Source organism: Terrapene carolina, unplaced genomic scaffold (assembly GCF_002925995.2).
Source record: "Terrapene carolina triunguis isolate 2854851 unplaced genomic scaffold, T_m_triunguis-2.0 Scaffold232, whole genome shotgun sequence".
Lineage (NCBI taxonomy): Eukaryota > Metazoa > Chordata > Testudines > Emydidae > Terrapene > Terrapene triunguis.
In genome coordinates, this window is record NW_020664583.1 from 4,137,385 (window position 1) to 4,153,200 (window position 15,816).

At 37.3% G+C, this 15,816-nt stretch overlaps 1 protein-coding gene across 6 annotated transcripts in view; it reads right to left on the bottom strand.

The window, feature by feature from the left end:
• Positions 1-1,089: 1,089 nt before the first annotated feature.
• Positions 1,090-15,816, bottom strand: part of ATP2B2 (ATPase plasma membrane Ca2+ transporting 2) — a 347,317-nt gene continuing 332,590 nt past the window's right edge. For all 6 annotated transcript variants that reach the window (XM_024193613.2, XM_024193612.2, XM_024193610.2 and 3 more), the window contains one exon: positions 1,090-1,913. In XM_024193613.2, the coding sequence (XP_024049381.2) occupies positions 1,602-1,913 (312 nt within the window). In that variant the 3' untranslated portion in view covers positions 1,090-1,601. The remainder of the gene's footprint in view (positions 1,914-15,816) is intronic.

The following is a 15,816-nucleotide window of genomic DNA, read 5'->3' on the forward strand; positions in this document are numbered from 1 at the left end:
TAAATTTAAGTTACCAGGGCTATTACCATCTTGAAAAATATTTCTCACCCATGATACTGCAGGTTTTCAAAACGGCTTCCCTTGTCGAAAGCTCAATACATAGGTAAAACAACATTGTTAATTAGCTACAGTATATTTTGTGACTACAGGAAGACAAGCTTGATAAAAAAAAATCACACAAAGCACATTTCAATATACACTTCATAAAATTTCATTCAGATCTAGATAGTGCAGAAAATGATTATCTTTTTCTTTTAAAAAGTCAAAGCAACAAACCATAGTGATTTTCCATCCAAAATGCCAACAGCCCATATTCTTGTAATTAATAAGGAAATGAATGTCTAAATTACTAACGGAAAAGAATCAACACAATATATCACAATATTTCAACACTAGTTTGATCTCCATACACAAAGCCAAATATAACTTATCTTTGAATTGTTATTCATAAACTAAACTGAGTTTCATATAACAACTTTTTTTTAAAAATACTTTGAAGAAGCCATTTCAATACACTGAAACAATGAAATGGCCTCCATCGAGTGTTGCACCAAAACAAGTTCAAGCAATTTATTAAAAAAAAAAAAGGAAAGAAAACCTGATCATTTCAACTTTGTATTTGAAACAAAGGAAGCCTGTTCACTGCCCTGTATATAGGATAACAATGCTACATCCAATGTGTTATATTTTGGCTTCTTTTGTTATTTGCTAGCAGTATCTACATTATTTAACCAAAAAACAAAAAAAAAACAAAAAAGGCAGGCAAAATCAGAACACGGTTGTAATAAAACATCCAAGGTGCAATATTACAGAAGTTTTCAAAGAGCTGAGCAATTTTTATACTACTTCGGCAGGAAGTGCTTTCTTAATCCTACAAATAGTTAAGGATATTATCTACAGGTTTGTAAACAAATTACATTCTTTTTTTTTTAGGACATAAATAAGTTAAAATAGTCAGAGCAATTTGAGCAGAAACAAGGCAACATGCCAACAAAGAAACTTTATATATAACTAAATATATAGATAGATATATACATATATATGTATATCATTAATTATGTATATATTTATATGTATATATCTCTATATATAATCTCATAATTGTTTAAGTTTCTCTGTCCAACTGGTGCAAATCTACTGTGCAAGTTAAGCTTTGCAACTTCAAAAACGTTATTTAAATTAATCTATACAACTGAATCCATGCCACACAAGCATTTCAAAAAACTCACAGACCAGTGAATTGGATAAATAGCCTCAGAAAAAAGTTCTCTGCATTTACTGCTTAAAAAAAAGAGAGAGAGAGAGAGAGAGACAGCGCGCGTGAGAGAAAGCAGGGTGGGGGCTGGAAGTGCACAGTACATTCATGCAGGAGGGTTCTTTGTTTTTGTTTTTCTGCAAGGGAGCAAAAAGGGGTATGTAAATCAGCCATTCATTCTTTCCCCCAAACCACTGTGATCAGTAATTCATTCACTTGTCACAAAGTGAATAAGAGTTCAAACAGCTTCTCAGCCAGCACAGTTTTTTATATATCTATCTATCTATATATATATATACTTCTGTTGCTGTTTTTATTTATATATTTTTTTGCAGTGAACTTTCAGCTAAAGTGATGTCTCCAGGCTATGTATTGGGCTTCCTGGACTAGAAGAGGTAGCTGATTTACTTGTGTCAGTTGTAAGATTTATTCCACTGTCGATAGCACTGTTGTTCTTGTTCAGCGAAGACGGTGGGCTAGAGTTTAGCTTGAGAGCAGGGTCTTCTTCTAGGTCTGTGTCATCAATGAGTGGGATGTGGGGTTGGGAATCTTCTATCCTAAATTCAGGATGAGTCATAAAGTTGTGAATGGAGGTTCTAGATTCTGGTTTTTCTAACCCTTCATAGAGAGAGCTACGGAATGCCTTCACGACGCGGATCTGAGGGGGAAAAGAGGAAAGAGATGTCAGAGGTAACAACCTTTAGAGAACAGTGCTAGAGAATACTTTTTGAAAAATGTAGCATATGGTTAGGGCAGTGCAGGCAGCCGAAGTCCATAGTCTCTGGATGTTATATGCATAAACGAGTGGCTCAGTTTTGTGCATTTAGAGTGTCTGTACGAACTGCAATATTAAAACAAATTGAGTTTAAAGCCATCAAGGAATTGATGGGAAGCACTGGTTAAAGAAAATGAACGTCCACTCATGTGGTACATCCCTAGTAAAAGACAAGCCATGTTAATTTTAATGCAAATGTAGAACCATGCATGTTGATAGTTTTGCAGTGAGTAAGTAGAAAGGCTTTTTTTTTTAAAAAAAAGTCTCATTTGTATAGTAAAAAAAACATGTAACATATCACACTTCACAAACGGGAAAGCACAAAACACAGACACAGTCGGATAGGTACGTATGAGACACACACACAAAGAGGAGCCAAATGTACAAACAGAAAAAACAATGTTTTCAAAGCAAAATCGAAATGAAGGCAGCCAGGAGCACAAAAAGCCAAGCAGACAAAATACTAGGCAAAACCATGCTACCACAGAAGGGGAAGTCACAGTTACCACATGAACACAGATAACTGGCACACAACAACTACACTTGGAAGCCTGGATAATGTGAACATAGAATTGTTGACCCAACTTTTATTTTTCCCTCATGCATATGTGAAGTAAACACTCGAGTATAGACCCACTGTTTTAGCCGTTTAATTTTTTATTAATATACAAAGACCTTCTATAAAATAATGTATTGATTGTTGGGTTGCATAGAACAGCAAGTTCTTTCTTTTTCTGTGTCTCAATTGCAAATACCCTTCATAAGATTAAATTCTGAAAGCTGTACATTTTATGCCATGTCTGCAGTTCTTAAATTATGTCAGCTTATTATGCTAAGATGACTATTATTTTTAGCCTCCTATCAGTAAGAAGACAGGTGAAAGAAAGCTACTAACATCAGCAACTAGGCTTTCATAGTAGCAGTGCTGCCAGTAGGAACTGATAGGAGCAAAAGGAGAGAGCATTGCTGGGGGCGGGGGGGGGCAGTCAGTGTTCTGTGTTTGGGGTGGGGAAGAGGAGGAAGCTAGCTATAGCCTGTTGACCAATCCATTGGGTCAGAAAAGAAGTGAAGGATTGCACTATGTGCTATTAGTGAGCAAACAACTTTTTTGAGGGGAAAAGTCAAAGGAAAAAACAGAATGGCAAAAATATGAACTGTTGGCAATGTTTTATGACTAAGTATGAGTTCTATTTTTTCACTCATCCCTTAATTTATGAGTGAATTTTTAGTGTTTATTAGAGAGAGAGACCAATGGCAAAAGCAGAAAAGGTGTGAGCAGGCATTGTGAAAGCTTCTCCACACAACTTTGAAATGTACTGGGTGATACACATGCATATTACTGCCCTATGTTTGATTACCCATTAGTGGCTGGCCTACAAAGTAGTTATAGATAAACTTTAGAGTTTCTCTTCTAGCTGGCAGAGGCCTGTGTCTTAGAAGTGGAATGGTTCAATCAACATGCTGGTGTGGTTTAGCTGGTAGTATCTATCTAGGTTCTTATACTATCAACCACCGGAGAGCCTGTCTGAGTTTCAAAGCTCCAACCAGTGGCTTATGAATGTGTGGCAGTACTGGAGAAAGACTGGACAGACTTAGAGGCTGATTTGGATTTGCTTTCTCCTATCTTTTTTCCTTGCTTATGTCCTCCAAAATGATCATTTATGACCTATCTAAACTCTTATCAATAGCATGGGGTGATGGACACCCGCAAGTAGATAGCCCTGTCAGTCCATCCACACATCACTCCCTGCTTAGCCAAATACACATGGTAACAGCAGGGAAACAAGCACAAAATAGAATGTTAATGTGATCATCTCCTCACCTTGGCTATGTGTTTTAGAAGGGAGGGAAATAGACTGGCAGAGTAGCACAGAAGAGCCTGAGCAGTTCTGGGGTGCAGGAAGAGCCAGCCCTCCAAGAGGCTGTCAGGGTGCAGGAGAAAAGCAGAGCTTCAGGAGGAAGTGTGGCTAACTTGGTCTCTATGTAGGATATTACAACCTCATTATATCTGCCAACATACAATACCTAGAATTTGACCTGCTCAGTCCCTGATATTAGAGACATTGGCTTTATTTGAGCAGAATCTACTTGAATTGTGCCATGGTACATGATGGATTTATAATGTGCACAAATGGAGACTAGGCTAAGAAACACATTTGCACGCATAACTTAAGATAGGATTTGAACTACATTTCCAAGCAGAAAAGCTGATATGCTAGTTCCCTGAGTTATCTCAGCCTTTCTACCCTTTTCTAAAGTGCAAAGCTGAATGCAAAACCACCACAGACTAACAATAATTAACAACATATTTCTTATGGAGAACTATAAAATGGGAGTCTGGTAAAAATCTTAAATTGAGAAATTTTTAAGCATGCCTACTGTATACTGAGTTCATGAGGTAATATTTATTTTCAAAAATGCTGTTTATCATTTCTTTCATATTTTCTTGATAAGATACTCTAGCTGAATAAAAAACAATCTTTTTATCACTTAGTTATGGCAGCTTTCCCACCTTATCTATTGGTGTGAAAAATTCACTTTCATTTTCTTGAACATAGTTCATTCTAATCTAGTAGATTTAACTTCTAGTCTGTCAAGTGGATTTTTTTTAAATGTGAATTAAATTTTTATGTAAACAAAAGTAATCCAAGATTATGCTTGAATTGACCCGGCAACCTTTACTCAGGCAAAGGCTTTATTGCAGTCACAGTAATCTGTACTCAAGTCTTTACAGGTTAGCAAAGAAGGAACAGATTTTCAAACTACCGAACTCATATTAAGGTCTTTAACTAGGCAAAACTCCTGCTATGGTCAGTGGGAGTTCTGCCTAAGTAAGGACTGCAGGATTGGCCCAAACAGAATACAGTGTGTGTAGACAAAATTATTGAGCAGTTTTAAATTGGAGAGGGTCCAGAGAAGAGCCACAAGAATGATTAAAGGATTAGAAAATATGGTTTATAGTGATAGACTCCCAAAGTTCAATCTATTTAGTTTAACAAAGAGAAGGTTAAGGGGTGACTTGATTACAGTCTGTAGGTACATATGGGGGGAACAAATATTTAATAACGGGCTCGTCAGTCTAGCACAGAAAGGTATAGCACGGGGGTTGGCAACCTTTCAGAAGTGGTGTGCCGAGTCTTCATTTATTCAGTCTGATTTAAGGTTTCACGTGCCAGTAATACATTTTAACGTTTTTAGAAGGTCTCTTTCTATAAGTGTATAATATATAACTAAACTATTGTTGCATGTAAAGTAAATAAGGTTTTTAAAATGTTTAAGAAGCCAGGACCCGGGCAGCATGAGCACCACTGAAAATCGGCACGCGTGCCATAGGTTGCCTACCCCTGGTATAGCATGATCCAATGGCTGGAAGCTGAAGCTAGACACATTCAGACTGGAAATAAGGTGTACATTTTTAACAGTCAGAGTAATTAACCATTGGAACAATTTGCCAAGCGTCGTGATGGATTCTTCATCACTGGCAATTTTAAAAATCAAGATTGGATATGCTCTAGGAACTATTTGAGAAGTTCTATGGCTTGTTATACATGAGGTCAGACTGGATGTTCATAATGGTCCCTTCTGGCCTTGGAATCTGTGAAACAGAATGTGTCCAATCTGCATTCCATACCAAGACTTTGATCTCAATGGGTGTTTTGCCTGAGTGTGAGAACTGTAGGATTAAATGTAGTATTTGAAAATCACCACCTCTTTTACTGCCTGTCAAGACCCAAGTTTGGAGTTCAGTGCTAGCCCAGCTATGATTAATCTAACACTCACAATATTTCTGGAATGCAGTTCCCTGCTCAACTTCAGGTAGTAACATGATCAACAGCAGCAGAAGAAACACAAAACACTGAACTTGGGTCTTGGCATATTTTTGTAACTCAGATATTTGAGTGAAACCCATCAAAGAGGTGTTGAGGCACAAATACAAAATAATTTTCTGATAAACATTCCACATGTGCCAATAATATACACATTTTAAAAACACTGTTCTCTTCTGAAAGTGACTTGGCATCTTGTGGTTCTGTATGTGTCTCCCAATGACTTCTCATTTACAGGATTACTTTTACTTAGTTTAGGAGTAGATTTTTTTTTTCTGACTGCAGCCCTGCAGATTCAGCCTGGGATCTGAAAAGCAACATTTGTTCTTTCTGGTATGTGCCTCATAACCAGTAAAATATTCTGCAGTACAAATGTAATTCAAAATCCTGTTAGTACATTGGAGGCACAATAGAACCCAGCTAATTATCCCAGAGCTCTACTGACTCTGGTGCTAGCAAGAGAAAAAATATTTTTAATATCGAAATCATTGAAAACAAATCTGAATACACACAGGGGGTGGGTCTGCTGAGTTCATAGGCGCCATTTTAATTGCACTTCCATTTAAACTAGCACTAAGCTAATTAAAAACGTTTTGTTTACAATTATATGGTCCCAATTCAACAAAGCTCTTAAGCATGTGCTTAACTTTAAAAATTTGAGTAGTCCCATCAGAGTAATGCTTAAAGATAGGCACATGTCTAAGTGCTTTGCTGAATCAGAGCCCCTGTGTAAATATCGTCATCTATAATTCTATAACATTTTATTCTTTGAAGTTTAGCATTACACTACAGAGCTCTATACAAGCTTGCTTTCATTGTGCAATGTGTGAAAGCTTGTGACATCTGCTGTGGATATCTTGGTATGTTATGAACTACGTAGAATTCATGTCATGATTTTTTTTTTTTATGATGCCGACAATGCCAAGGGAAGACAAACAATGAGATACAGCCCTCTTCTCTCACAGTAATGGAGACAACAGAAAAAATGAACTGCTTTTAACAGAAGACTGTGGGGACAACACTTCTTGACATTTTGACATAGCTATAAGTTTCCACTTCTTTCTTCTCTGTAGCTGTAATGAAAAAAAGTTCTTCAGTTTCATCCCACCCTGAAAGTTAGACTTAAAATATTGCATCAGGCAAGAAAAATAAAAGGTATACAATTTTTAAATACTTCAGATTTTTTCCTCAGAAGAAGAAAAAGATTAAATAGTGGAAATATCACCCCTACGTACAACAGTATAAAGGTGAAATACATAGGACCTGTTTTAAGATCAACAGGTATAGTACGGTTGGTAGCGCATGGGCTTATACTCGAATGTTTACCCAGCTTCAGATAAGCCAAGTATCTTGAGTTTGGTTCACATTCATTTCAGGCTCAAGGTTAAAGACTCACAACCTCTTTTTATTTCACTCTCTCCTGCTGAACCCTTTTGTCCAGTGATCTCTAGCCCTCTGGGAAAACAAACACATTTAATATTCAGACAGTAGAGAGTAGGATACTGCAAAAGCAAATAAATTCAATTCTACTAAAAGGTCAGTAAGGTGATTAGTATAAAAATGTAAACAAGAGGTCAATTTTGCAAAGAGATGCCAACTCTTGGGTGTACCTGGCAATGTCAAGAATCTGGTTGTGCAAAAGTTACAGTGATGGTGTTTGGTGAAGTACTGTAGCTGGTGTGAAGCTTTGAAACAGAACACGAATCATGTATGGGACCTTTTGTGTGTGTTCTCTTGTGGTTTTTTGCATTTTTAGGTGAGCAAAATCAAAAAGTCCATAAACTGGGATGATGTATGTACTGAAGTCACCTTGTAAATGCTCTGAATAACATGTTCTGTATTGCAAGCTGTTGAGATTGTGAAAATTAGAAGCTACATGAAAATGCAGTAACTTTTAGGTGGCAATTTTTATGTATTTATTTTTTACTTTTTAAAGAATCAAATGAATACAAAGGCCCATCACCCTCTTTCTGCATGCACACACAGGAACTTCAAGTAGAGCTCTTAGAAGTCACACGTGTAGCAGCAAGGTGAGAACAGAACAATGGGTGTACTATTATATAAACACAGAGAGGGCCTGATTCTGATCACACTGTTGTTACTCTACTGACATTAATGGTGTGAGACCTGAACCATGCTCAGGGTATCTACTTTGTACAGCATCTCATCTTTAACATATCACACAGTTGTCAACACAGCCCTAACATTTTGAAACTTTTGTAGCAGATACAAACAGGGTTTATATTACGGCTGTCAAACGACCAAAAAAATAATTACAATTAATCACAAGATTTAAAATAGTTGCAATTAATCACAGTTTTAATCACATTGTTAAACAATAATAAAATACCAATTGAAATTTATTATAAATATTTTTGGATGTTTTTCTACATTTTCAAATTTATTGATTTCAATTACAATATAGAATACAAAGTGCACAGTGCTAACTTCATATTATTTTTTATTACAAATATTAGCACTGTAAAAAAGAAAAGAAATAGTATTTTTCAATTCACCTCATACAAGTAGTGCAATCTCTATCAAGAAAGTGCAACCTAAAAATATAGAATTTTTTTTTTACCTAACTGCACTCAAAAACCAAAACAATGTAAAACTTTAGAGCCCACAAGTCAAAGCATGAAGGGGCATACGAATGTTTAGCACATCTGACACGTAAATACCTTGCAATGCCGGCTACAACATGCCATGCGAACACCTGTTTTCAGGTGACATTGTAAATAAGAAGCAAGCAGCATTATCTTCCATAAATATAAACAAACTTGTTTGCCTTAGTGATTGGCTGAACAAGAAGTAGGACTGAGTGGACTTGTATGAATACAGGTGTATTATTATACATTTAAATTGATATTCTATTACTGTTTAAACTCGATTAATCATGACTATTTTTATCTAGTTAATTTGTTTTGCATTAATTGCATGCATTAACTGTGATTTAATTGACAGCCCTAGTTTATATATTAGTAATTTATCATTTTAAGAAACTTTCTACATTATGGGCCCAAACCTACGAAGTTGACTTCAGTGGAACTACTGTATCTTGATAAGTTGAGCAGGATTTGGCTGTATATTTAGTTTTTCAACCTAAATAGTTTCACTGTAGGGGAACCACAGAGGGCCAGCGTCTGATCTCAGGTAAACACGTGTAAATCTGCAGTAACTTTGTTGGAGTCAGTAGAGTACCCCCTCATCTTATAGCAGTGCGACTGAGATCAAACCTGGCATCATCTTTTCCAATAACTAGTTTTTCAAAGGTAAGAAGAATGCATGTAAAGTCAGTAAAGTCACAAGAAATACCTTACACAGGGTGGATTCTAGAATTCTGCAACATTTACAGACAAGCTTTGAGATTTTAATTCATTTTAAAATCTAATTCTGCTTATTCTGTAAATCATGTTTGCTTTACTCATCTGAATAGCCTTTATATAATTAGCCTTGTAGAAATCAAAGGGACTACTTGTCTAAGGCTGGCAATCTCAATGAACTCGTGAGTTAAATAAGCAGGACTTGGTCCATTATCTGAATATGATTTGATACTGATGGCTAATCTCTGCTTTGACATTTAATTTAAAGTTAGAAGGTCTTGATGGGGAACATATCCCTATGTAAACATACTATAGTTCTATCTATTTTTAGAATATTTTATATTAGATATAAAATGCACCCACATGTGCACACTTCTCTGGCTGCACAGTGTGTGTAATTATAGAAAGCTATACGTGCATGGAACAGGTAAGAACAAAGCTGGAAAATGTTAATCACTCCAAACAGGACAGAAGGCCAGATTACATAACTGGTACAGGAGCCATTCTTTATACTACAGATGAAAAATGGCTACTGTAGACTAAAATTTGTGTCAGAGAAAGAAGACTATTTTTAGCACCAAATGCTGGATGAAAATTTTAAAAAAATTAATTAAAATTTATTTTAGAGTCCACTATAGGTAAGTTTCCATTATAACCCCTAATATAGTTTGCATATACTCATAACTCTCTAGAACATTCACCTTTTGGGTCAAAAATGTTGCATGCCTGGTGTATATGCCTGTAGATAATTTTTTTCTGACAAATCTGATCAAAATCTCAGCCATCTTGGAATTATGGGAAAATGACAATTTCCCTCTCTCCCCCATCAGAATAAAGAAATCTAACCCCACTTTTGAATAGGACTGCCACAAAGAACAGCTGAAGGTTGAACCTTGGCATGTACTTGGTCTTAAATTGAAGGCTATTGGCCATTAATTTTCTTTTTGAAAATGTAAAAAACTCCAAAGATAGAAGTGTATCTTCAATCACTTATGGGCACATTCAGTGGCCACCTTTTAAGATTGTAATCAGAAGCTAAATGGTTCTGGTTTGTGATCTCATTGTAGATTTTCCCTATCTGACCTTTACAATTGATAAAGGCCAGTTGTACACTCCAAAGTTTTGCCATCGCAGCTGTGTCAGTCCAGGGTGTGAAGAGGTATGATCTCTGACCAGCATAGCTATGCTGGCAAAAGCCCCTAATATAGATGCATTTATATTGCAAAACTGTAGTTTTGCTAGTATAGCTTATTTTGCTTGGCTGGGTCTGAAATAAGTGATGCCATCAAAGCACAGTTTTGCCAGCGTAAGCTGTGTCCACAATAGGAACACTACGCTGATAGAGTATACAGGTGTAGCTCCACCGGCAAAGTGCTCCTACAGTATACCTGGCCTCAAATGAGGCTGTTGCTAGCATAATTAACATTAGAAATAGTGAAAATATTTCAGTGAAATCAACACAGCAAATTATCCAAAACTTCCAAACAAAAATAATGGCCCTAACATAACCCCCCCCCCCCCCAAAAAAAACCCTCCTGCAAATACAGAACCTTCTGCAGATTGCCTGACCATAGGGTTTTTCAGCAATTTTGCTGCCTTTTAAAGTATTTTGCAAGTTCTAAACTTTCATTAAAGAAAATGTTATCTACAGTCATCATGAACAGAAAACCTGTCTCCACTCAGACAGCAACTTTATGTATCTCCTGCCTTATATACACGTTTTTATTTTCTAGAGGGTTTTCTACATTGGGCTGGGTGGGGTGTGTGTTAATTATGTCTTAAAGGGAAACTGTCAGCTTAGAAATCACACTTCTGTCAGAAGATTTATCTAATGATATGAGTAATAGACAAGTACTATAATTGAAAGAGATGAGAAAAAACCGGCTTGATTAATTTGTGTACAGTTAGATACACTCTTTCCCTCTACAGTTATTCCCTGCTCTGCCTGGTCCAGGTAAAAAAGGGCGTTTCCTGAACTGACGTGGACCTATATGGTTCCTTCTCTCTTCTGGTCACCGGGGGAGGGGGTGCGGAGGAATGGGCCAGCATCACCGCACTGATCTGGTCTGCAGCTGCAGGAGAAAGTCACTCTCTGGCCCTTAAAGGGACACACCTTTTCCAACCAGCCAGACAACAGCCCCCACCACTTCATGTGCGGTCATTGTCTTCAGTCAATCACATGTATTTAAAGTGCTTTGCTGCCTCAGGGCTTTATTCAATTCACTCTTTTCTTTTCCCAAACAGGGAGTAAGAAAATTTAAAAGTGTTACTGTAAAACCACATAAATTGGCAAGGAAAGAGTGGTACCTGAACTTAATGTAAGTTCTTAAAATTGACTAGATTTCCAATTGATAGTATGTTATGTATTACTATTCATAGTATATAATCTATACTATAAAAATGCATATAAAGCTTGGAACATGGCCAAGTTAATGCTGCATTTAGAACCTTAGCTTGTACATTTCTTTCCTATTTGCAGTTTCAAATATGTAAACATTGTGATTCTTTTAAATAGCTGTTTGTGGGTTTTCGGGGTGTCTGTGTGTGTTTGTTTTTGCACTGTTATATAAAAGAAAAGGCTTTATCTCCACTTTAGATTCAGGTTGGTTGGAGTATGTACCCAAGCTATATTACTGTCTCAAGCTAAGATCAAGAGAGGTAAGACCCTGGTACTACGGGCCTTCTCTCAATTAATACTAAAACATTGTGACAACTAAACAGTATCAGCATAATTTGACATCTTGAGAACCAAAATAAAGTATTTTTCCTATAAGATTACTTTTAATGAACGTACTTTATAACAACTGAAATATTCTTATGTTCCCACATCTATGAGAGGTTGAAAACCCACAGGCTTTGACTTGGAAATGCATCTCACAAAGTACTCTGGGTGTGGCAATATCTGTTTGATCTGAGGTAATATAAGTAATTATATGTCATCAATGAAATAATACATAGCTAAGTGTTAACAGAAAAAAATTTCTCTATGTATTAGAGCATCACTAATAGCATGCACTGTATGTGGACTCATTTCCATGTGTTTTCTTTCTAGTATAACCCCACTGTGTATTTTAGAGTACACAAGCTATTGTATACCACCATTTGGGCATTTTTAATATGCACAGTCAATTCTGATTGGCTCTTACATTACAGACTTCAAGCTACGCATATATAAAATTGGATAAATAATTTCCCCTCCCATCTATGTAGTCTAATATATTGGCCATTATTGGCCACTATTTGGAAACTAGGGATGCTACTAATCCTATAGTTGTGTAGTGAGGATTAACAAGTAGTTGTTCAGAGCTTTAATGAGTAAAGCACTGTATAAGTGCTTAGTAGTATTAGATCTGCCATATGGTCCCTGGTATAACCTATATCATCATGCTTAAATTTTCCAAGTTTTTAGATTTCTAAATTTTGGAGACCCCAAAGTGACATCTATAAAGGATCTGATTTCCAGCGAGTGCTTTAAGGCATCTCATGTTGGCCACCCAAAATCACCAGTAACATTTTAAAATGTAGACCTAAATGCCATGATAAATTGAGCTGCATTAATGGATGGACGGTCCGCCCACTGCTACAACTTCAATACATTTATGTTAAACAGGTGGTTTTTACACTCCCAGGGAACTTAACATGTGTCATCCTTACTGAATGTCACAGAAAACATTCTCAAAGAGATTCCCAGAAATTAAAAAAATTGGAAGTTCATCTAAAAATAAACAAAATACCCCCAATACAAAAGTAAGTACTGGGTATTAAGCCTCTCTCAGACTCAGTTATGCCTTTTATAAAGCTATAGCTACAGAACACCCTTAAACATTCCAGTGTCCTAGATGGTTAAAATATGTTACTTCTCAGAGACTGAGGTACCATTTATCCAACCAAAGGAAGAAAGGATTAATTGTTTAATTATTTCTATTTTAATTTACCCTAGGTAGTCAGTGTGATGGAGGGCAGTCCTGGAACATCACACTAAGAACCAAGAGATTGGAGGCTTGCAAGGAAAAGCAAGCAAAACATAGGGTATGTGCTGTGGGAGATACACCTTCCTGCTGAACATTCGCTTTATTCTCTTTGATTTGTTATGCCTTTTTTTTTTTAATTTCATTGAGCCTGAATTGGAGAGGGCTTCTGCAAGGGAGGTCAGGGGCTTCACAAGTGCATCAAAAAGTGATCTGGCTTCATGAAGCAAAAATAGTTTTATTCAGTTGCTGAAACTAGCTAATGATCCTGAATATATAAGGCTTTTCATAACCAATACCTAACCAGAGTGCTTCACAAGCAGCACCATCTATTATGACTAAAATATTATTTTAAAAAGCTAATGTAAACAGATACCCTAATTAACTAATAATGCCTTAGCAGTCTACACAAACTACTACCTAAAGACCAGACTCTAGTTGCTCTCTGACATGCAGGTGCACATCCACAGTTACCTTTTCAAATGAATACAAAGCTAGCTTCATGGCCCTGGAGGCCAACATACTCTATTTATCCACAGAACGGGTACAATTCAGACAATGACAATCTAAGCTTCTCCATGCTGCCCTGGCAAGGTGCCTCAAGCATGTCCTGATGAGACCTATCTGTAGGTGCAAAGGGTGTGTGTGAGAATTTAGACTCCCTGCCATTCAACCTTTAGTCTCTCTGCTGAGATTGCCAAGAAGAGGAGGGATGAGGACGAATTGCCAATGCTGATTTTATTGGATTGATTGTTTGAGACCACTGACTATAAGGTGCTGTTGAAACATTTGTGACCCACAGCAGGATAGCTTTATAGTAGCTCTTCTTCTATTTGCCTGAAAGGACCTAGAGGGCTATCACGGGAAATTGTTCATCAGATGAGACGGTTCTTGTATTCTGTTCCCCATCCTGTTCAACATAGATGCGTGTTGGTTAGGGAGGTTAGTAACTAGACCCTGGATGACGCACCTTCAGTGTGTTGGCAATATTCAGCTCTATGTCTCCATCTCTACGGCTGATGCAGTGGAACAGATGAGCATCTGTTTGAATAGAGCTAGCAGACTAAAGCTCAATGAAGATGAGACATTGGGCTGGGGGAAGCAACTGCAGAAATTGACAAAACTACATCTGCACCCAAGTAAGCGTGCTGCCATTTGTGACACAAATTGGAAATGTAGGAGGCAGGGCTGGTTCCAGCGTTTTTGCCACCCCAAGTGGCGGGGAAAAAAAAAAAAGCCATGATCAGCGGCAGCTCTACTGCCGCCGCTTCGTTATTCGGCGGCGGGTCCTTCCCTCCAAGAGGGACTGTGGGACTTGCCGCCGAAGAGCCAGACGTGCTGCCCCTTGCTGTTGGCCGCCCCAAGCACCTGGAGCTGGCCCTGGTAGGAGGTAGTTTACCCCGAAATCACCTACTGCATACAAGGGTAGCAGTCTCAGCCAACAACACTCCTTTTTATCTGTGTGTTGTGAGGCAACTATTCCTTTTGGACACAGATCTTACTGCACTTCTCCATGCCCCTGTCACTTCAAGATTAGGCAACTAATCCACTCTATGTCTTGAGACCACTCAGAAATTGAAGCTGGTGTAGAATGTGGCTGCCTATTTATTGAGAGCACATACAAGCTTGCTCTGGAATCTTCATGGGTTACTCTGAGCTTCTGGGTGAAATCAAGTTGCTAGTTTTGACCTTTCAAAGCCTTAAATGCTTACCTAAGATTGCATCACTCCTATATTACTACAGATGAGATCACCAGAGGCACTCAAGTTTGAACCCTTCTATAAATAAGGGGGAAAGGTGTTTTGTTGTTTTTTTCTTGTGGGGGCTCATGACTTTGGAATTTACTTCCCTCTTTGATCTGCCAGCATGTAGATTTATTAAATAGTCAGACATGCTGCTAGGCCCAACTTTTCTCTCAGGCATTCAGGAAGAAGACTGACAAAGGGGAATTTTTAAAATATTTCTTTGGAGGTTTATTTTCTATTCAGAACACTGCAGGAATGGCGCTTTAAGGCAGGATGAGACTAATTTTAAGCACTGTAAGGGCAACCAGACTACGTGACCGGTGCCTATTGCATGTGGTTGTAAATATAACAAAAAAACAGAGTGACAGTGCCAGCTTGTAAGGGTGGGGTTTGATTCATGTGGAAAGCTGCTCTTCACTAAGAAATGAACTAAGAACGTAACTGAATTAATTTGTTAAATAAGCATTGATGCGCTCCTGAATTGCTGACAATAGAATCATTCCCTAAATATTTAAATATTCTTTTTAATGCTTGCTACAATATAAAATGTAGCTTAACACACTTTCTCTTTAAGCAAAAGAGCTGTAATCACGTTTGTTAACATGAGTCAACAACAGAGTGATTTTAAGGAAATCTTTTGTAATACAAATAAATACATCAAACATGATGAGGAAATATGTTAGAGAAAAAATTCAATGTTAGAGAAATCTATGTTACTGCATAGTGGGTGACCAGAAACTGGTATCCTACTGATCTGAATAAGGACCTGTAATAAAAAGGTCAAAGAAGTGTATCTACGATATACAAAGTAATTCAGCTTTAAAGGTGTATTAGTGGTGGAGTTATGTGTGGGTTTTTGCTTGGTTTTGCATAAGTTGATAAGTGGGAAAAGGGCAATATAGATAAGTCCTGAATGACTAGTA